This window comes from Netta rufina (assembly GCF_964035555.1).
Source record: "Netta rufina genome assembly, chromosome: 3".
NCBI classification, from domain to species: domain Eukaryota; kingdom Metazoa; phylum Chordata; class Aves; order Anseriformes; family Anatidae; genus Netta; species Netta rufina.
This window is the reverse complement of record NC_140125.1, coordinates 67,121,340-67,142,972: the sequence shown is the minus strand read 5'-3', so window position 1 is coordinate 67,142,972 and position 21,633 is coordinate 67,121,340. Positions and strand designations below refer to the sequence as shown.

At 40.2% G+C, this 21,633-nt stretch overlaps 2 protein-coding genes across 2 annotated transcripts in view; one reads left to right on the top strand and one right to left on the bottom strand.

Moving 5' to 3' along the window:
* Nucleotides 1–5,344, top strand: part of MMS22L (MMS22 like, DNA repair protein) — a gene marked incomplete at its 3' end in the record, with an annotated part of 94,624 nt that extends 89,280 nt beyond the window's left edge. Inside the window, exons 22-25 of the mRNA XM_084284741.1 lie at nucleotides 889–1,055; nucleotides 2,458–2,554; nucleotides 3,691–3,858; nucleotides 5,263–5,344. Coding sequence (XP_084140867.1) covers nucleotides 889–1,055; nucleotides 2,458–2,554; nucleotides 3,691–3,858; nucleotides 5,263–5,344 — 514 coding nt within the window. The remainder of the gene's footprint in view (nucleotides 1–888; nucleotides 1,056–2,457; nucleotides 2,555–3,690; nucleotides 3,859–5,262) is intronic.
* Nucleotides 5,345–15,907: 10,563 nt separating this feature from the next.
* Nucleotides 15,908–21,633, bottom strand: part of KLHL32 (kelch like family member 32) — a gene marked incomplete at both ends in the record, with an annotated part of 92,657 nt that continues 86,931 nt past the window's right edge. Inside the window, 3 exons of the mRNA XM_084283350.1 lie at nucleotides 15,908–16,069; nucleotides 17,858–17,952; nucleotides 19,932–20,133. Coding sequence (XP_084139476.1) covers nucleotides 15,908–16,069; nucleotides 17,858–17,952; nucleotides 19,932–20,133 — 459 coding nt within the window. The remainder of the gene's footprint in view (nucleotides 16,070–17,857; nucleotides 17,953–19,931; nucleotides 20,134–21,633) is intronic.

Sequence of the window (21,633 nt, the reverse complement as noted above, 5' to 3'; positions counted from 1 at the left end):
AGGTTCTGGGAGTGCTCTTGTTAACTGATGAATAAATGCTGTGTTCTATTTACCTGCACCCTTCTCTCCTGGATGTTCCAAAGTAACAGTCATTGTCTTCAGTTTTCAGAAAATTCATTTGTAATGTCAAATCAACAGTTGTTCAATCTTGCATCACTTTTTTTGGAAAAAAAATATTTTTTAAAAAAGTAAAAATTAAAAAAGTAATTAAAATTGGGACAGACAATGTCAGTAATGTCAAAACTTGTTCTTGGTGCAGACTGACAGGTTACCTTTTATTTTTGTGACCAGTTTTGTACTGGAGATGATTATGTTAACTCTGAGCGAGCAAAAGCAGAGATTCACAGAATCACAGAACTGAAGGGGTTGGAAGGGACCTTGAAAGATCATCGGGTCCAACCAGATTGTTCTGTTTCAACATACCATTGACAAAAGTAACAGTACCAGTAGTGACAGAGGAGCTGTTACCACAAGTTGAATTGTGAACTGACAATAGCACATAAAGCTAAATAAAGTAACTGAACAACAGCTATATTTTGGATGTTGTTTTGAATCCTACTTTTATTCAGTTATTTTACGCAGCTTTAACTTTTATAGTCACACTTGGCTTTTAAACTATAATTATGACTGCTATTTTTTAGTTCCCTCAACAGAAGAGTCAAAAGGCATCACTGTCCTCTGATAAATTGGGAGCCATTTCTAAGACTAAGATAAATAGAAGCCATTAGCAGAGTCTAGATAAAGATAGAAATCTATGTAACAGGCCTCCCGCTGAAATATCACAATGTTATTTTCAAGTACGTGGTGCTTGCACTGAATGAAAGACAAATGAAAGAAAAATAAAATAAAACAACTCAGACTATGTTTTGGTTTGCTTTGTCTTCCCAGTGAGAACTATCTGCAGTTCAAAGGCAGTGCTCCGCCTCCTCGCTTGGCCTCGGTTCTTGCTTTCATTCTTGAAGTGCTTCAGCGAACACAGACCACTGCACAGTGTGACGTCGGCTTGGTTCTCCCGGCTGTGTTGAAATGCTTGGTGCTGGTTAATGAGCTGCAAGGTGAGCCCCTTGTTTGCTTTTAAAACGTCTCTCTACACCTGTACGACTTTTATACTGGCTGAGCATCCTTCATCCCAATGTGCAAGTTTTCCATGGCTTTTAGATGAGGAGAATGAGGTGCATTAGCCAGATAAACTGGACAAGCTTTGGCTGGTCATTAAGTAGGCTGGGACTTATGTCTCCAAGACAGGAGTTCTGCTCTCAGACTCTGATGAACTCATGATCAGTTTGTCAGGAATCTGAAGAGCATTTCCATTCTCCCATACTTCCCAGCTCATTTCTCCCAGACTTTGTAACTGTGGAAGTTTTCTTGCACCTAAAGCTTTTAGCCCAAATTAGTCTAGAACATGTTCTCCACATAGAGGCATCAGAAAGCAACCTGCTACTTTTAATCCACTTATGAAGGGATCTTTGAGTCTCCTTTTCTTTCAGCACATTCCAGTTGGTAGTGATAACTTCATTTTTAGCTTCCTAAAAAATGAAGTACTGTGTTCACCCCACAGTTGTATACTGAATGTGAATGTGCCAACAATTTCCACTCCTTGCTGCCAGTAGAGGTATTAGGCAACGTGGGGATTCACCTCTGACTTCTCCAGAAAATTTTGGCTAATAAAGCAATTTTTGATTCTGTTCTGTGAAAGTTTCAAGGACAAGATATGCTCGGGTTAGCTGAATTAGCACACACCTTTCTCCCCACTTCTGCTATCATAGCCATATCTGTCTGAAGCTGAAAGTACCCACTTTGCAGTGTGCTGTGGGGTAGAGTGAGCTGAATGTCCCATGCTGATGTAGCCATCAACACACTGCCTGCCTAGACAGGACTCCACTATGCCCTTGTAGAGAAGCTGTTGCAGCTCAGCTCCACCGTTACAAAGGAAGAGCTGTATCTTGCATCTTGAATATTTGGAAAAAATAAATGGAAGAAACTAGTGATTTTTGTTATTGTTGTCTGAAAAAAGCACAAACAGGTGGAATTCAGAACAATACCTACCACTGAACATAAGGAGTAGATCTGTATAGCTCTGGGCAGGATATAATGCCATGACTGCTCTTCTTCTATTCAAATAGGAATGATTGAAGAATACAAACAAAACTTAAATCTAAATACAATCCCTATTTCCACTAAGTGTATGTCTCTGCCCTGACTCAGAGACAATATTGTACTTAAAAATCTGTATGTTTAAAGAATAATGGTGGTGAAAATAGGACTTTTGCATAAATCTGTGATTCATTCTGTTCTTTATAGACAATCTAACTAACTGCTCTAAGTCATTTCACTTGTATCAAAGTAAGATAAAAACCATTTTTTTCCTCATTTAAAAATTGTAATCTTCATGAAAGACATTCTCCAGATGGTCAGTTCAAGAGCTCTGTGTGAATCTTGTGATTTTTTTTTTTACAGTTAAAAAAATATCTACAGACATTGTGCAGTGCATGGTAGAAGGCTGCCAAGTGGGGTCAGGAGGAGAACATGCCACCCAGCTGACTTCTGTATTTAGGTAACTAGAAAATATGCCAATTGGCAGTGAATCTGCTGCAATCCAATTGACAGCAAACATGTTTTCTTTAAATAACTAATTATCTTTAACATACCACATTGTCTCTTGTTTATGGCACTTAAATTATGGTACTTTTGGCACCGGTTTTAAACATTGCTTGGCCAAAGAGCCAGAGCAAAAATATAGAGAATCATTATCTGTGTTTTCATGGATTAGGTACTGTTTTGAAAAGACTACAGTAGAGAGGTACACTGCTGCTGTAATGGGAAAATCTCCTCGTGAATGGTGATGCTGAGTATAAGGTCCTATGGGGGATGTGCATGCCTAATTTGAATTGTATATAATGGAGATCAAATTCTCATAAAACAAGTTTTGCTTTCTAGTTTATTAATTTCTATGACAAGTAAATAAAATTATTTTAATGTCAGTTACACTTATTCCATACATCTGCAACATCCTTCCTGTAGTGTCCTGTTCCTCATGTGGATACAGCAGAGGAGATGCATGCGCTAAGACCCAAAGATATTTTGCAAACCTGAACACTGGTGCTGTGTTGGGTTATATCTAGATGAAAGCTCCAGAGACATTATCTGAACTCCGTGTGTAATGCAGAGGCTTTGAGGTGTTTCACTCCAGTGGTGTAACTTCTCATTCAAATGTAATCTGTGCTCTTTAAAGACCTCAAGCCCTCAGGAAGATGAATGGATACACTTCCACCCTGCTTAAGATCTAGTGGAGCTTTAGAAAGAAATGCTTATGTTGTTTCTGCAGATTTGAATCTAGATGTCTTGTCTTAATGGACTTCTTAATTTATTAAATAATAAATACATCTTTTAGTTTTCCATTCAGACAGCTGCATTACAAAGTAAAGTGCTCAGGAAGAAGTCAGCACTGACGAAACAGCAGCAGAATCTGACAATTTGCTTGAAAATAAATGTGTGGGTTTTTTTCCTCAGCATTAGCCTTCAAAAGCATGGCTCTGTTTGGAGAAGGTATTCCATTTGAGTATTTCAGTGTAACAATAGGAAAATTTCCATGCAGCCAGATTGCTTGTTCTGATTACTCTTCAGTTGTTCTTGGCATGTTCTGTGTATCTGGTTTTGACCTTGCATTAAATGCCTCTGTGCTCCCCTCAGGCAGTTTATCCAGGACTACATTGCAGTGTATGATCACCGGGTTTACAGCATATTAGAAGCAGTGGCAGTCTTGGATCAGACGTTAGTTACCAGCCTGATTCCCACAATGACACAGGCTCTGAAGGATTCAGAGCACAAACAAGGTCTTGGAAGAAATGCTGCACAAAGGTTTGTTTTTTGTTTAATGCTGCTTTTTGATAATGAATAGTAGGGTATATTCTCTTGAAAGAAAGCAATGTTAGACAGCAGTACAGATACTAAAAAAATGAGTGATTTTTAAAAGTGTTCAAACAAAATCTACTTCGCTCATGCCTTTCATGATTTTAAGCCATGTTTGCTAAGTATTTTAAGAGATATTTTGACGCTAGGGCTACAGACCCACACAGAACAGAGCCAGGCTGCCTCTGTTCACTACAATCTATGTTATAAAGCATGCAATGAAGAAGAATTCCTACCCCAATGAATTATCCTTAAGTAAGTCCCTGTTTTAGATAACTTCATGGCTTAGATGTAAAATTACAGTTTAATCAGATATCATCTCAGATGCTTGGAAAGAAATATCTGTGGCTGAATTTTAAGAGTTCTTTTATATTATAAACTTCTGGGAGTTGTGGCTGTTCATAAATGGCCAGCCTCCTCTCCGACAGGCACAGCAGAATCACATTTTCTCCATTTGCCCCCTTGAGAACTAAGGACAGAAATATTTGACGTGTGAATCCATCTAGCCTTAGAAGCAAATGGCACAAGGTGAGCTACTCAGCACAGTTGGTGGCTTCTCTTGGTGCAGATGCAGCAGTGAACTTTCAGCAACCCTATAAATGTTGCTACAAAAATGGAGGCAGCTCTGTACCTAAGCCAAAAGGGCTCCTTCCATTAGATCTCCTAACTGGAATGCAGGCTCTAGCAGGTCAAGGCCAGATCCTGGCTTCAGTGTCTGCATTACACATACTGGTACCCCTCAAAGAGTAGATCCTTGTCACACCTCAGCCTGGAGAAGTTTTGATGTACACTTTGGCAGGGCCTGGGTTGTTTAAAAACAAACAAAAACCAGTCATTTAAGAATGAAATTAATGGGATGGTAAAGGTTATTCAAAGAGTACACATTGGCTATGTAATGAAAAATATTTAATTCATTTATAATTGTATTATTCCCTTTTTATTAGCTTGGCAGTCTAGTATCTCACATCACTGTGCCCATAGCATGAGTCACAGAGAGATTTCCTATGTGGAAATCAGATAGTGAACACGGTGAAGTCTCATTGCAGATCTCCTTTAAGCCCTGGTTAACTCTATGTTTTAAAATAAAACAAAAATCTATTTCACAGCAGCTCCCTAAGGAAAGAGACTTCTAAGCATCTTCACAACACTTATAGCTGTAAATTATGCAACCCTCATTCTTCCTCCAACCCGGCCATGCTAAAAATTCACAGCAAACAAAGCTGTGGATAAATAGGGAAAGAAAAAGTTATTGTGGGTTCATATCCCAATGTGTTTGGAAATTATGTGCTTTTACTCCTCAGACGTGTGAAACTTTTAACTAACACATCACTTTTTTTTTTTGTTTTTCAACAGAGAAGCCTATAAAAGACTCTTATCTTACCTCTCAGAGGCTGGACAAAATGAGATACAAAAACTGGAAAATGAGACAGGTTAGCAGTATTGATGGTGATTGATCCTTTCCTCTGACAATGTTGATACCTAAAACTGCTCTGTACAACACACTAGCCTAGTTTTTATCTTTACAACTGCAATCCATTTATCTTTTTTTTTTTCAAGCTATGTATTAATTTTAATGATTTCTTTGGTATTTGAATATTGTCATGCATCTGAAGAGTAACTCTGAATATACTGCTGAATGGTGATTAAGAGGTATGGCAAATTTATTATGTGTTCAAATGTCTACATGAGCAGAGCCTGTGTTGCAACATAGAAGGCAGGATTTAAAAAAAAAAAAATTAAATCAAAGTAATTACACAGAACTCAATTCACATTGAGACCTGACCCTCTTAACACTGTCCTTTTGAAAACCTTCAGTATATTCTTAAGAAAATTGTAGCTTTGTAACTTCTAATTTATTATGTTAGGAGAATGAGAGAAAACATATCTGTAGTACTGAGCTTTTTGAATGCAGTGCATTCACCAGTAGTTGGGCCAGTATGGTATATATTAAGAAAGGTCTTGTATATATGTTGCACAAAATGTATATAGCTGTCTTAACCTTCTGCCTGTATTAAAACATTAAAGTTCTTCAGTTTCCAGTGCAAAATCTCTTCTGTTGTGTTTGTGGGTAATATAAGAAAACATAGGCTCAGATTTCCTGACCTCTTCCTTTTCAGTAATGTTTTAAAATTAACCCAGAATTTACAGGGATCCCATGTTGTTTTTTATTAGTCATGACACTGCTAATAACACATTTAACTTACAATTGGTATAAATAGTGTGAGAAAAGAGAAAGAGGACAGTAGACCTCTGAAGGAAATGCTTATTTGGGATATTTATTTCATTTGAAATAAATAGGCTAGCAGTTACTTTTAATCCTCAAAAGCTGGATTTATCAAGTATTTTGCTGCATTTTGGATTATACTTTGGGTCTTTCCAGAAGGAGTCAAGCTCTAACTTTTTCTGTGTTTTTTCCAATGTTCTCAGGAAACTTCCATTAATGCCTATGGAATTCAAATTTTTCACTCCCCACAGTAACCCGTATTTTTGCAACCACTTACTGGACCCTAGGAATAGTAAGTTTTGCGTTAATGGCAGCACTGGTGAACAGGCTGCTTCGTTTTAACGTTATTCAGATTTTAACTTTATGATATTAATGGGAAGGAAAGATTACTTTTGCATCTCAAAAATGCCACCCAAAAAAATCTTGGTCAGAGCGACTTTACTTCCTTCATGGTAATTTTATCAAGTCCGAATAGATAATCTTTTTCCCTAAATCAGCTATCGTTACTTTGGATAATGCAATAACTAAAAGCCTCTTTAGGCTACTTAATAGTGCAGAACATGAAGGTTCTTTTCATTATGAAAGTGACTTATCGAACTTGCATTGTAGCTTCTTGTAAGCTTCTCTACCTGGGAGGAGTTTTATTCATCTCAAGAGAATTGTACTTCTAAAAAGCTTTTAAAAAATAAATAAGTTTTCCGAGTAAGATTAATAGAGATGTCTCTTCAAAATTTAAGTCCTACCACCCAGATTACAGAACAGATGTCTGACTGTAGTATTACTTCCTGAAAGTAAAACCTTGCACCTGTAAAGGATGGAGCAGACACAACAAATCATTTAATGATGTGTTTAGCAGATTGTTAAAGACACATTTAATACTAGCTGTAGTGGTTGGAAGTTTCTGAAAAAGCAACAGAGCTTTATGCAAATGGTAACAGCTCAGTGCATAAGAAACTGATTTAAACAGTTTGGAAATTATCATTCTTCTCTGTCAGAAAGTTAATGTGAACAGAAATAAAGCATTTTGCATCATATTCATCAACCACTGCCAAATGGGCAATCTGGTTTGGTCTAATTATTTGGTATGGACATTTGCAGATGTGACTGACAGTTTTGATAATATTAATGAGGTGAAGGCTTGCAGAGTATTACTCTAGACTGACTTACCAAGTATACACCAAAACAGCAGTCCAAAATTAGTTAGAAAATAGAAGAAAGTGCTAAATTTAAGTACAGTATTAAAAAATGACTGATAACCACCACAAAACTAAACAAATAATGTATTATCTTAGACAATATGTTAGATAATTATATTAGACAATAATTGTTTTATGTGTCTTATTAGATAGTGTCCATATAAAGCTTAAATATTGCTTAGTGTATGAAGTAAACCTTTCTATATTATTTTTCACGCAGTTTGGTTTATAAAAAGTAAAAATGCCTACCTCCCTTGTACGTGGGGAACTGCTAAAGCTAGAGCAGGAAATCCTGGAAAGCTTCAGCTTCTACACTGGTTGCTACCACTGACAGGAGCAGGTCATCTGCATGTAGGTACAAAGGCTGCCTCGTCACTTTGCTTAATGAGTTGCAGGACAGAGCTTTGCTGCAAATCAGGTAAAGGGGATGTGAACAAAAGACTTCCACCTGCTGGTAAGCCTGCAGTATCCTTAGCCTCACTCAGAGGAAAGGAACTCAGCCCCTGCTGAGCTTTCTTCTTCTCCCCCCACCAAAGATTCATCCCCATGGTCATTTGTGAAATGGGTGGCCATCTTCTGAGGCATCTGCATTGGATCTTGTATGCAGAACAGCGTAAGTGTGAAAGCAGAGGCTTTCACTCAGAGACTCACGCTTTGATCTGTTCTGCCAGGGATCAGTATCCTGGTGCATGGAGTTGGGTTTTTGTGGCAGCTGAAAACGTCACCTCAGGGTTTAGCCAGCAGATACTTCAGTGTGCTGCAATTTGGGCAGCAGCCAACAAGAATTTTTTTATCTCTCAGTGACTCCCTAGTCTTAAACTTACTTAAGCTTCTTCCTTCCGAGCAGTTTTCCTGCCAGTATTTTTTGTGATGGAGGGGTTGTAAGCACTTATATTTGAACTGGAACCAGTAGGCATGGCTGGTATTACTAGCAAGTCATACACCAACCTCAGAGACTCACTTAAGTGATCATCACCTCTGCAATGTGTTTTTTTTTGTTGTTTTTTTTTTTTTTTATTAATTTCTAGGTTGGAAGAGACCTCAAGATCATCAAGTCCAACCTCTGACCTAACGCTAGCAGTCCCCACTAAACCATATCCCTAAGCTCTACATCTAAACGTCTTTTGAAGACTTCCAGGGATGGTGACTCCACCACTTCCCTGGGCAGCCTGTTCCAATGCCTCACAACCCTTTCAGTGAAGAAGTTCTTCCTAACATCTAACCTAAAACTCCCCTGGCTCAACTTAAGCCCATTCCCCCTCGTCCTGTTGTTGGGACAGGCAATTTCAGACATCTGTTTTCAAGGCAATGTAGATAGAAATCCACAGGGAGCATCAGAGCAGAAATCCTCTGCAAACCAGGGGGTGTAGATGTGTCACTGTCTAACCCTGCATTAATTTTTGGAGTCTTTATTTCTCAGGAGAAATGGGCAGTGAGCTACTAGAAGCTTCCACTACCACTGTGCAGGTGTCTTTCTCTGCCAAGTCCCATGTAGGGTCATCTGCCCTCCACTAAGTGATATAGATAACTGTTCTCCACTGAGTCTCAGGGGAGGATCCCTGGAAAGCTATTAAGCAAGGCTCCTGTGACAAGAATGTTGATAATTGGAAAACGGGGTCGAGCCTCAAATCTGAGATGATGTCTAGCAGATGAAGAAATTATGTCCTGAGATCACCTTCCCAGAGATGTATACCAAGCCTTACTCTGAATGTGTTAAGAGTGTTAATACAAGCTCATTGACTGCAGAGAAGACAAGAACTGCCGCTTGGATGCTATCAGCCCCTGACAGTAGCAGCTGTGTCAATCAGTTGGTGAGGGGGAGCCACACTTCCAGAGGCATGCTAGAGCTTAAAAAAGGCACTTGCCAAAAGCAGCTTGAGCATTGTAAATTATTATTATTATTTTTAGGGGACAGTTGCTCTTGCAAGCAATTTGTCCTGAAAGATGGCTTCAGAAGGCATACGTTCCTTTCTTTTACCCAGTATTGCTATTATTTTACAACAACTGGAATATTTTTGCTTATAATTATTCAGATTGTTTTAGAGGATAATGGGCATTTCTACTATCTTATGGAAAATACTGTGGTTGAGATCACACTGTCCATATGGCTGTAGACCTATGCAGGGGGAGCTTCACCAATTTCACTGGCCTCATTTAGATCAATGGCACGAATGTGACCTAATCCAAACTTCCCTGAACTTGTGAAATTACTGAAAATTAATAACATTTTAATTACTTAAAATAAGGAAAATTGGCTTCCTGGAGGAACTGTTCAGTTAGCACCTGGCCAACTGCATATTCTTAAGAGAAATTGGTGTAGTGTCCACTAACATGTAAGCTTCAAAGGAATAGTACAGCCTACTGTGCCCATCTGTGCCCATTTGTAAATCTGTGTGTTGGGTTTTTTAACAGGCTGGAGCATTTTGTCTCCAGTTCTCCAAACATTATTTAAAGACCTTATGACATATTTGCCTCTATGTTCAAAAGTTACCTTTCAGAAATAATCCATCATCCCAGTAGTATTTAGACAGGCAAATGCCATTGCAATTCTGCTTCTTTTACCCAACTTTTTGAGGCTTTTGTGGCCTCCCGCAAGCTTGGAGCAAGAGTATTACTAAGATTAGAGTTAATAATGAAATTCAGAAAGCCTTCACCAAACACTGAGTCCTGCTCCCCTTCTACATATGAAAAGTTCATGGTATTAAGCCATTTTGAATGTTAATTACATCATGGCAGGATCAACGTATTTCAATGGTGTGTTAGCAAAATATTAAATCTCCATAAGCTTTTTCTTCCCCAAAGCCTGCTGCGTGGTCCATCCCCAATATCTTCTTTGTGTTTAGCAATGCTAATAGTGTTGACAAGAGCTCTCTTTAAAGTCCAGCTGGCGCGAGCCTTGTAGGCATTTTCTCCACTGATTTTAGGTGCTTGAAGACTACTATGCCCTTTCAGCTCTCAATTCCTACATATTGGAAAAAGGAGTAGAAAGTATTTCGTTTTTCTATTATTCTCCCTGTTCCAGAATTCAGGATACTGATCACCTCTGACCCATCATTGTCCTTGTGGTGTGAAACAGATGTCCAGCACATCATGAACAATGGCAGGGAGAGGAAAGTCTGGTTTATCGTTCCTTTAGTAACCCTAAAATAACTGAAAAATGATGGAGGGGGAGACAGAAACCTTCTATTCAAAATTCACATGCAACTTCCATTAGTCCCACAAAGCTGTCCATCTATTTTATAAGAATTTCCCATTTTTTTCCCATAATATTGTTATTAAAGAACAGGAACATGATAATTTAAATTATTCCTTGCTTTCATTTTCAATGACAAAAAAAAAATAGTGGGAGAAGGCACTTGTTTCAATAAAAGAGCCTCTGAAATAGAAAAATTTATGCCTTTTATGCTGGAATAGAGCAGCAGACCTGTGCAAAGAAAAAGGTTCTGCGTATCTTGTAATTGCACAGAAGAGGAGCTGCCAACAGCACATACTACTTACTACTAGTCATTTAAGGAACTTCTTTAACTGTCCACCTAAATGCAACGTATTTCCCTCAGGAAACTGAAAAGAGGTTTTATTGCACTCTGTTTTTCCTTCCGTCAGTAGCTTCAGAAAATTATGTATGCATGCGTATTTTCAGTTTAATCATATTTTATAATTTTTAACTATTACTTAAAACTGAAATTCAGTGTAATCAGCCCATCTGTTAGCAATGGTTATAAAATTATGTTGAAGATTAAAAATCTGATGCAGTGTCAATATGTCCTAGCATAATTAGGCTTGTTTTATGATGAATGACTAGGATATGGCTTTTGTCTACTTGAGCAGCATTGAAATGGTAACCCTTTTGTGGGCTCAATATACAAAACATAGAAGTACGTATAAAACAAAGCAGAACAACACGTGCCCAGATCCTGCACTCACAGATGTGATGTCTTTGCAGGCCTTCATAATTACCAACAGATTAATTCCCTGTCAAAACCAAATTAAATGAATTGTTCAGTCCAGCAAACATTGTCTCAGATATACCGTCATCCCTGTAAAGTGTCACCCAAACAGGCATTAAAATTTTTGAGTTTGCTAGTCATCAGTTTTAGAAAGGGCCGACATGACGTGTATTGCACTGGCAGAAAAATTACCTCAGTTGCAAGGTTGAGAGCATTGCTAAAAATACTTGTTCTGTTCTTCAGTACGTTAAGTATTGCAGCATAACCTTATCTACCCATAGTAAGAGTTAACATTTTAAGCATTTTAATTCTGGCATTACTGTGAAAAAACTATACATAACCATCTCTATTGAAAAAACATCATGTGGATATTTTTTCCCTTTAAAATGTGTCCTTCAAAAAAAAAAAAAAAAAGCTTAAATTTTGCGAAATTAAACTGTAGAAGCCCTTTACATAGTCTATGTGCTAAACTTCCTGCAAAGTCTTCCTCCGCTACAAACTCTGACTGCAGATGAAGTGTTTTAACCTTGCCCTCTTAATTTATTCTACATTCTAATTTTCAATAAACAGATGCCGCCTCCTTTCGCGCTTGTTTCCACATTGTTCCACATTCTGCCTGTGTTGTTTCTGCATGTGTGAATATTCAATTATCTATTTCTCCACGATTCTGCAACTGATCTACTAAATGTCTGTACAGGTTTGGGGGAGGGTAACCAGGGAAGGCAAAACTTAAGGAAAAAAAGAGTCACAAAAGTTTGAATTAGCTTAGGAGTCAGGTACTCTCCCTGAAAGCTAAGTTATAACGAAAATCATAAGTACCAACTAGAAATGCAAGGATTACAAACATGCTACTGCAGGGAAACAGACTAGCTGCACACTGGCTCATAACACATAAGCATTTCTTTGCTCGGCACTTGGGTGTGAAATGCTCAACAGAAACCAAAGGGGCAGAAGAAGCCGTTGGTTTGGTGTTAGTGTCCTCTTGGTGCTGCTGCAGCATGTCAGTACTGTGCAAGGATGCTTCTGGAATCTGTCTTTTTGGATAAAAATCACGAAGCAGCTGATTGCTATTGTGGTTATTTATAGCTAAGAATTGCTGATAAAACATCTTAGGACTCAAAGGTGAAGTGTGCTGTATAAAGGACAAAATTTTACTTTTCATGGGAATGACCCCAAAAAGGAGATCACAGGACAGGAGTAAAAGTACAAAGGCTCCTTATTACAGCTCTCAAGACCCTATGGCCCAGCAGCCTAGCTGCAGAAATGCACAGAACTGCACTGGCTTACAAACTCACCAGTTTACAACTGCTGCTGCATTATTCAGCTGTAAAGGTACCTGTTTCCTGAAGCGCCTCCTGCGTTCTTGCTGGCTGTAACCTGCTCCATTACCTTGCACAATTTCCCAGCTGGGAACCTGAGTGAATTGTGCTGGCAGCTGCTTTCACACTGTGCTGGTCTGACTCCAGGAACAGAATGATCAAGCGTGGAAATATTCTTATTCTGGGCATCTTCGAGGCTCTGCAGAAAAACTGAGCTAAACTGCTGCTCAGAGGTATGTACCAAATACGGTAGGCCGGACAGAGATAGCGGTTGGGTTCAAAGGCTGACGGTTTCCAAAAATAGTACAAAATTAAGGAAAGATGAGGTAGGCATGGCACTCATGCACAGGAGCCAGCAACTGGGTGCACTTTCAAGAGTCATGGACACTAAATGTAAAACTGGCCACGCAAGCACGTGCTGGTTCAGACCTCCAGGTCACTGAGCAGCCTTTGCCAGCAGGTCCCCTGCACAGTTTCATGCTGTTTGTGAAGCCAACCTTGCTCTGCCACCCACCCCTGCTCCTCCCTAGCAGAGAATCCTCTCTGAGTGCAGAGAATCCCCTCTGAGAGCAGAGCTGCTGCTGGCACCAGCCTGCTCTCTGCCTGCTCTTGCACTGACACCCTTCTCTCTCCTTACCTGGTGATATAAAACTCACTTGCTCACCTTGCTGGAACTATGTGGCATTTTCTGAGTTCAGGTGCAGGAAAGCACCCCAGCTGTCCTAAAGGTCCTGCAACAAAAGCAGAAAAACCAAGCTAGGAAAGTGAGGCACCCAGGGTCGCCATGAAAGGATTCTCTGTAATCACTGGAGCCTGATGATTAAGGGCCAGAGCAGAATCCTGACACTAATAGGAGCATATGTGTTGTCCTGAGGCTCTGTGGCTGTGCTACCCTTAGCTAATTTAATGCAATTGCACAGCTGTTTAAAACCGCTATTCACCAGTACAGACAATTGGTGATAACAGCCAGAACAGTAAAAGTGTCTAAAGGGCAGAACAAACATGATAAATAACTTTCTTGCAATCCACTCTTGCCTTTCAGCCCTTGAACCAAGTGGCACATGCTGCTTTGCATGGGGACGCTGCCCCCCTCCACCTCCCAGCTCAGGCTCCTGTCACAGCTTGCTGCCGCTGCTGAACGGCCGGGTAGCTCTGCCATAATCCCTCGCATTCATGAAGGAGACGATTTCAGAGCTGCAGCTGTGGGAAGCTACAAGGCCTAGGAATAAAAGCACCAAAACTGAGTTTAGACATGCGAAATGTACACCGCACTTTTTTATGGAAGCACGCTGTGTTTTACCTAGGCTAAGGAATTAATTTCCCCACTTCCTGCAAAACAGGGAGTCAGTGATGGTTCTGCAGAGCCAAAGCTGATCACTCACCTGACGTGGCACTGCTGGGACTCCACTAGCAGCCCCACGGCTCTCCACACACCCGTGTCATGATTATTCAGCCACCCTCTGCCTAAAAATGAGGCATGTACCATGTCCACATCTCTGTGAGTTGTATGTAAGTGGAGCTTTGAATGCTCCCCAGGCTTGGGCCTGGCAGCCCATACAGGACAACAGTCAGATTTTTAAAGTATAACAGGCCTGTTAGGAGAGATGGCCCTTGCAGGCTAATTTTCAGGAGATTAAAGGAATTAAAACTAAAAAAAATCCCGATGCATAGCCTGTAGAGCTCTTGTATAGTTAAAGTGCTGACTAGATGAAGCCTTGTTTTGTGTGCAAAGGAAGAAATTGCTTGCACTCAGTGAAAGCAGCTGGAGTTTGGTTCTACGCAGCTACATGCTGCTAAGAAAATCCAGAAAGGGAAAAAAAAAAATCATTCTAACCTGAAAATGACTGGAAAAGACAAGGCAAGGTGGTGTGAGTTAGAGATGGAGATGTCACAAAATGATAAAACTCACCTCTCTGTACCACCAACCAGGCACTTAAAGATGCACTGGACTTGGAATCGCTGCTCACTGGGTAACATCAAACCCTTCCCGTCCAGCAAGCCCAGGCTCTTGCTGTGGCATATTCTGCACCTGGCATTTGCATGAGTGTCAGTAGGAATCACACAGGTCTGCTCAGATAGCACAGGGGCAGGGAACAGATCAGTAGGTAAAGCAGAGAAGAGTACCCATAAATCATAAATAGAGAAAGATTTAATTATATGCTTGGTTAATACTTACAAACATTGAACTTGTTGTTAGATATGTAAATAAAGATGAAAATAAGAGACGGGGGCTGCAATAGCCAAGCAAAGCCAAAATATAACAGGTTAGAGTATTTATTGTGAATTGGCATATGCTTGGAGTATGGAAGGGAGACACGCTACATAAACTGAAAGAATAAATAAATAAATATTGACATTGTTATACACCTGTTTAGCCTCTGGAGACCAGTGATTTGTGGGACCATATGTTGGACAAAATGAGACTGTTCATTGATAATTGTAAATGTGGTGACCCCTTGCAAACTGGATATTAAAAATATTAAGTAAATGGCACATTTTAATTATACAGTAAAGAAGCTGTTCTCCACCATTAAAAGACTGCAGCTGTCAGGAGGAATTGATCATATGACAGAAGGTAACATTTATTTGATAGTAGACCTTGGTAAATGACATCCCAAATGATCTTTAGATTCTCAGACAAACACATTCCATTCAGACTTGTGTTTAACTGTGAAGCCTCAGTGTCTTTGTCCTTCACAAAATTTTGTGTGATCCTTATATACTACAGGGCTTGTTTGGTTTTTATTTTTGTTTTAATCTGCTTCACAGTATTTAAATTTCAAATGAAGTATTATTAAATGAGAAACTGTAAACGATGGAGTTCAGAATTGGAAGTCAGCACATTTGTTATTCTTTTTGCCAACGGTATCAAGTAAGTTGCATAATTACCATAGCATTATATCATCTTTGTCAACATAAACACTACTTTCTCTCATCTTTGAAAGTGCCATTGGTGAACAACTGAACGTGCAGATTCCAAAGAACATCAGCCCAGGAAGGAGCTGAGAGCATTCACAATGCCTTAACAAAGTTGCATAAGGAAATTAAATCAAGACAGGCAGCAAGTAGTCACCAGCAGAAATGCCAAATGCTCTCACATATATGCCTCTGCATCTGAGGCAGAGGAGAGAAACCACGGTTTTTGTAGCTTCCTTCCCGCCTATTGTGATCCGACTTTAAGACAAATGTGTGAAGGTAAAGCAGCAGCCCATGGGGATTGATTATTTTCACTGATCCAAAGAAACCCTTCAATACACAGGGTTTGATTTTTCCCCTTCCACATCTGATTTTATGAAGTAGGCATTCCTTGTCTCACATTGTGCCGATCCTGTGGTGAGGCACTTGCAGAGTCTGAAGGTTGGGGCATGTGAAGTAAGGAGCTGGGAGAAAGCACGCCGCTATTCCGTTGGAAGCAAATGGGAGCGTAGGCCCATAGAAAACTTCTTCTTTCCCTTCCTTGCTAACATCCAGCACCTGCAGGTCAAAGTACAGAAAATATTTCAGGGATCGCAGAAGGAATCTGAAACAAACCCACTGGCACAGGCTGCATAAATATACTATTAACCCTGACAGAAAGAAAGTTTCAGATCACTTCTGGATTCCAGTTATGGATCTGGTGATTTATTGCAGTTGTTATCACCCAAATCTTATCTTAGCTGAGCTGCTTAGTAGCAGGCAGTGGCATTTGATGGTGCTTCCTGGCAGCAGAACATGCAGCCATGCAAGTAGAGAACAGAAATGCTAAACAGTTTGTCAGCTTGGTGTATAGGGAGCAAGGGAAGCTCTACCAAAGCTGGAAAGCTTTGATTCATACCTGACTGACTTAAGGAAAATTAAGAAGTACGGGAAAAAATGTGTTTTATTCCAAAGATGAGAGCAAACTCAGACTTGCTGAATTTGAAGATAAAAGGGGTAGTTTCATTGGTTAAAGTCAGGCACAACGCCTACAGCTGAGAAAGGGCAGCACACGCAGCTCTGCCAGAGCACTCACTATATTTCTTTTCCCTTTAACACTGGGACTGTCTCAGGCAGGCTGCCAGTTCACAACCAGTTTGGGGATGTGGACAAGTGTCCATTTTGAAAGCAAGATCCCAGGATGACTGTCACTTGTCACTAAGCAGTATTTACACCCGGGTGCAACACTGCAAAGTACCTGCTGGTTATAAACAAGAATGTTGGTGTCGTACAGCCACTGCCTTGATGCAGTGATGTTTGTTACTCCATTTAGAGCACAGTAGCGTTATCCGACCTGTCTGTGTGATGTTTTTCATTAACAATTGTTAGGTGTGGTATCCAACAACTTAGGAAAACACAATTATACTATTACAAGAACATGGTTTTAACTGCTTATCTTGCGTGATCTGTTCTTTACAAACTTATGCTAATGTGTGTTCATTATAAGATCAGCAGCTCAGCATCTGATACGTTCCCTTATTATGCTAGGTCCAACTTCAATCCTTATGGGACAGTTTGGAGGTTAAATCCTAAAATCCTTAGTTGGAAGCTAATGAAAATGTTGTTTATCAGCAAAAGTGCAGAAACCGAGACATAAACAAGAGTTTCTGTCTGTAACTGCCCAGCTGGTCACAAAGCGATGGCTGTGATGCAGATTTGCTCCACTCAGAAGAATATAGGAAGATAAGAATTCCTAATTTCTGTATGGGAACATCTGAAAGACACAGATCTGCTGGTAAGCTGCTGTGACACAAGATGAGAGAGCAGAAGAGTTTATTGGACAACCCACTACCTACAGCGGGGATCAAAACTTCCATTCAAGCTTTGAAGCAGTAAGCACTAGGGCAGGTTGCAGGCTGGCTGAACTCTGTCAAAGAACAACTCATTAACTCTGGCTGCTCTTCTGAAAGACAACTTGGAGAGAAAAAAAAATCACAAGAATGGCTGAAAATATGTTAGCCTATGCCCCACTGTCCATTTCTGCACAGCTTTTCCTTCTGAACTCTACTGTGTACCCTGAGAATAATATATCCACTATTTTAGCCAAATCTTGTCAAAGGAGTGATTCCTCAATCCTGCTTTCCTATAATACCTTACTTAGAAGAGTTACATCTAATGGCTAATCTGGAAATATTTTTTTGATATCCACATTATTTCCTCTCTGGCTTACAGAGATTCAGTGGCTGCATAAGAAACATCCTTAATCTCTCCACTTCACCTGCATTTTCCTTTTTGAATAACTTCAGTGCAAAGCATATCCTTGCAAAATTATTGGAAAAGACTTTAAAAGAAACCTAAATCACTCACCTGGATACATGCCAAAGGCTCATTTGTCCAAATCGAATAGCCGCCAACGAGATATATTCTACCATTGTGGACCGCGACTCCAGACTCATTTTGACCTAAAGCAAAAAAGGAAAGAAGCCACTTCCAATGTTTAATTAACCCTTTTAACACTGAGTGCCAGAGTTCTGTAGTAAGATGCAAATGTACTTGGCAGCAAATTGAGAGTTTCAGAATTCACAACTTGCAACAATTGAGGTGAAGTGTGAGGGCTGTTCTCTGCTGTCTGTGGGAGCACAGGACAGGGCTGTCCAGAGAGAGACCACAGATGATCCAGGTCACAGATGTGCAATAAACTGAGGCTGTGCAGGGGACCATCTGCTCTCTTCTCAACGTTTTTTGTGCGCTTGTACTTTGTAGGTGATGGGTGAGCTCCCCGCCTGCCTCAGCTTCTGTCGCACATCTAACAGGCATGTAAGCCAGGGGAGTGACCTCCCCTCACCGCCTGCCCATACCCATGCAGCCCCCTCGCTCCTACAGGCACAAGTATGGTGCAAGCTCACTCCCATAGCCATGGTCTCCTTAAATTCACAAGTTTTGAAGGGTAAATACAGCCTTAAAAAAATAAAATCTGCACTATATGGTACAACAGACACATTTTATGCCAGTTGCAGACACACAGAGAAAAATTTAGATGGCTTCTCCTGGTGCTGGTTGTGGGAACAACCCACCAGGTCATACCCAAGGAGAGGCCGTTGTCTCACAGCACTAAGTGATATAGGGTCAGCTCAAGAACAAAGGTGCCTACAGTGCCAGTACTTTCACAATCGCAAATTAGATGTCCTTCTCCAAGGCAGTCAATCCCTCCAAATAATAAAATATAATAAGTAATGGAGAGCAAAAGGAATACAAAACACTAGTTCTGTTTTACAACATATAACTCTTTCTTTTCAGTCTGTGCCTCTCTCCCCTGTGTCCACAAAGGGCTCTGATGACCTAACTCAGAGACCAAGCAACCCTCCTGAAGATCCTTGAGATTAAGAAACCCAGAGCAGTATCCTAAAAAATAAAGATACCACCAGAGCATTTTTTAAATCTTTTGGAAGGAAAATGACATGACTGTCTTATTTGTCAGGCATTCATTTCTCTGACATGCTGCCAGCTATCCTAAGCTTCTAGTTAAGTTCCTACATCTTTTCAGTGGTAGATCTTAGAAGTGAATGCAACACCAAATCAAGACAATGAGAAGTGAGGTAGGCTCAGTTCTAGGATTTCTATAGCAGTCTGTGCTGAAACCTAGTGGCTGACAAAGCTGTTACTAAGGGAGCTCCAAGTCTGCTGCAGAAGAAAATGGCCCCAACATTTATGTTGGCTTATCCTGGAAATGCGTTCTCTTCTGCAAAGCTATTGTTGGTACTGCTCTGAGAATGTGTCACATGCCTGTCTCTCCCAGAGATCTGAATTGTAGTACCTCTGGGAATCACATCAGGTGGTGGTGAAATTAAATGGACTGTGTTCCTCCTCCTAATGACTATAATCAGGAATTCCATAGATCCCGTAGCTATCCGAACTACTCAACTCATCCCTGATCTGACAAAATTCCATCCAAGACACCTCCTTTAGAGAAATTTATGAAGAAGATACTATCTAGAAATAAGTGATGGTTAATAGATTTCAGTATAAGCCCTGCTCTAATACATCAGCAAGCAGAAAGCACTATAAAATTATGTTATTACAGTAGAAATGCATCTGCCTGTTGGACACTCAGAACAGGGAGCTAAATCTAACGGTGCATACAAGCTTTTGGAGAGTCAAAAATAAGTACTGTTTGTATTCTTTGACAAAGTATCTTTGATTGTCTCATTAAATCAGATTTATGTGCATCATCTTAAAAATTTAGCCTAGTATCCTAAAACAAATGCTTTCCTGAACAATGAATGTTGGAACGGTAACCTAAAGTCTCTTGTGGGCCAAATATGGTCCCTGCCATCCAGAGCCAACTGAGGTGAAGATGTGTAGTTCCACATACCAAAGGCATCTAAAGGGCAAAGAATTGATGTTTTACTTTAACGGTAGCAATTTTCTTCTTTTGGTATACAATACTTGCCTGTTAACATGTTGAAGCTGCAACGTGTCCACTGGTCAGTGTCTATGCTGTAAGAGTCTATGTGCCGAACCAGGATCCGGTCATTGTTGTAGTCCAGGTCATTCCCACCTAACACGTACAGTTTCCTTTGTACAGCAGCCATGGAGTGATACACTCTCCTCTGCAGCATTGGGCTACGGCTCAACCACTTATTCTGGAAACAAAGAGACAGAAGTTGTCTCAGCACTGCTTGTACAACAGCATTAGCACTTACTGGTGTTCTCCTTACCCCGGCTGGAAATCCTGGGTGTATATACTTGTGTTATTCATATGTTAAAAACGCAGATTGGTTACAACATGGACTAGATATAATGGACTTTCAACACATGGTTTATACTTCTCACATTTAAATATATTAATTTAATCGTATTTCGTGTTCTGTTTTTCTGTTTAGCTCATCAGGCTTCAAAGCTTTTTTACTTCTGCAGAATTCAGTAGCAAATACTTCTTAAGCAAGACTATTAGATGTCTCCTTTGTATACCGCGCTAACATATCTGTACCAACTAGTTCTGTTGAGAGAGAAGAGAGATTCTTCTACTTTTCGTTATTCAGAAACTTATTTGATCTTATCCTTGGGGAGTGAAACAACAGGGAAAAATAATTTCCTAAAGAATCTTCTGAAGTGATTCATGTATTTGGTTTTATGCTAACCCTTTATTTGTGGGCACTCGCAAAGTAGCATCCTTTTGCATATTTTTCCTCCTGGTTAACAATATTCAAGAATTCTACTTTTTGAGGGTGGGGGCACAGGAAAGACAAGGGATTACAGCACGGTATTTTAAATGCAGGAAAACAATTGCTCCTGCCATGCTTGGAGAATCAAAACAACCTGACAATCAACAAGATTAATTTATTTAAGTGGAGGAAGTTAAAATCTGTGAGGAAATTCTTTGTGTTGCACGTGCTAGCGCTTGCGGTAACTCAAGAGCCTCTAATAACACTGCCTTTTAACCTCCGCAATCTATAGCTATACATTTCAATGTGTAATAGTTGAATATTAGGCATTAATGTTTGCATTAGTAGTCCAGTCTCTTAACACGAGGCTATAGACACCATCTGCTTTGCAAAGCCTGCCTGCATCCCCTGATTATATCTTTAGCTTCCTCCACTGCAGTGCCTGCCAGGTGAGCCGCCAAGCACTGCAAAGGCAAAGAAACTGAGGGGCCTGGTGGGGTCATTTCTAATAAGCCAGCGTGTGAATACTAATCAGTGGTGGGGAAGCAGAGGTCACCCCAGCCGGCTTGTTGGCAGGTAGCTGTGTGCTCTGTGGCAGATGGCAGGCATTATCGACTCGCCACAAAGGCCTCGCGCAGAAGCGAGCACGAGTGCTGAATGATGGAGTTATTGAGATTCTGTGCAAGATGCAAGCAGATGTGATGGTTTCCAGTACCCACCGTAAACAATATGCCAGCAGAATTTTTAAAAAGAGCATGTGTGTACAAACATGAAGCAGACCTCATTTGAAGAATGCGAGCACACACTTCCTCTTTAACTCTTTACACGTCGTGCTGGCCTTCTTGCTACTGGCACCGAAGTTGCTGCTCATATTTTAGGGGACAACTTTCAAAGCTGTGTCAGCAAATAAAGAGCTGAAGCAAAGGACGAGGGACAGAGAGACAGGATCTAAATAGAAGCATCCTCCTCATAAGCAAA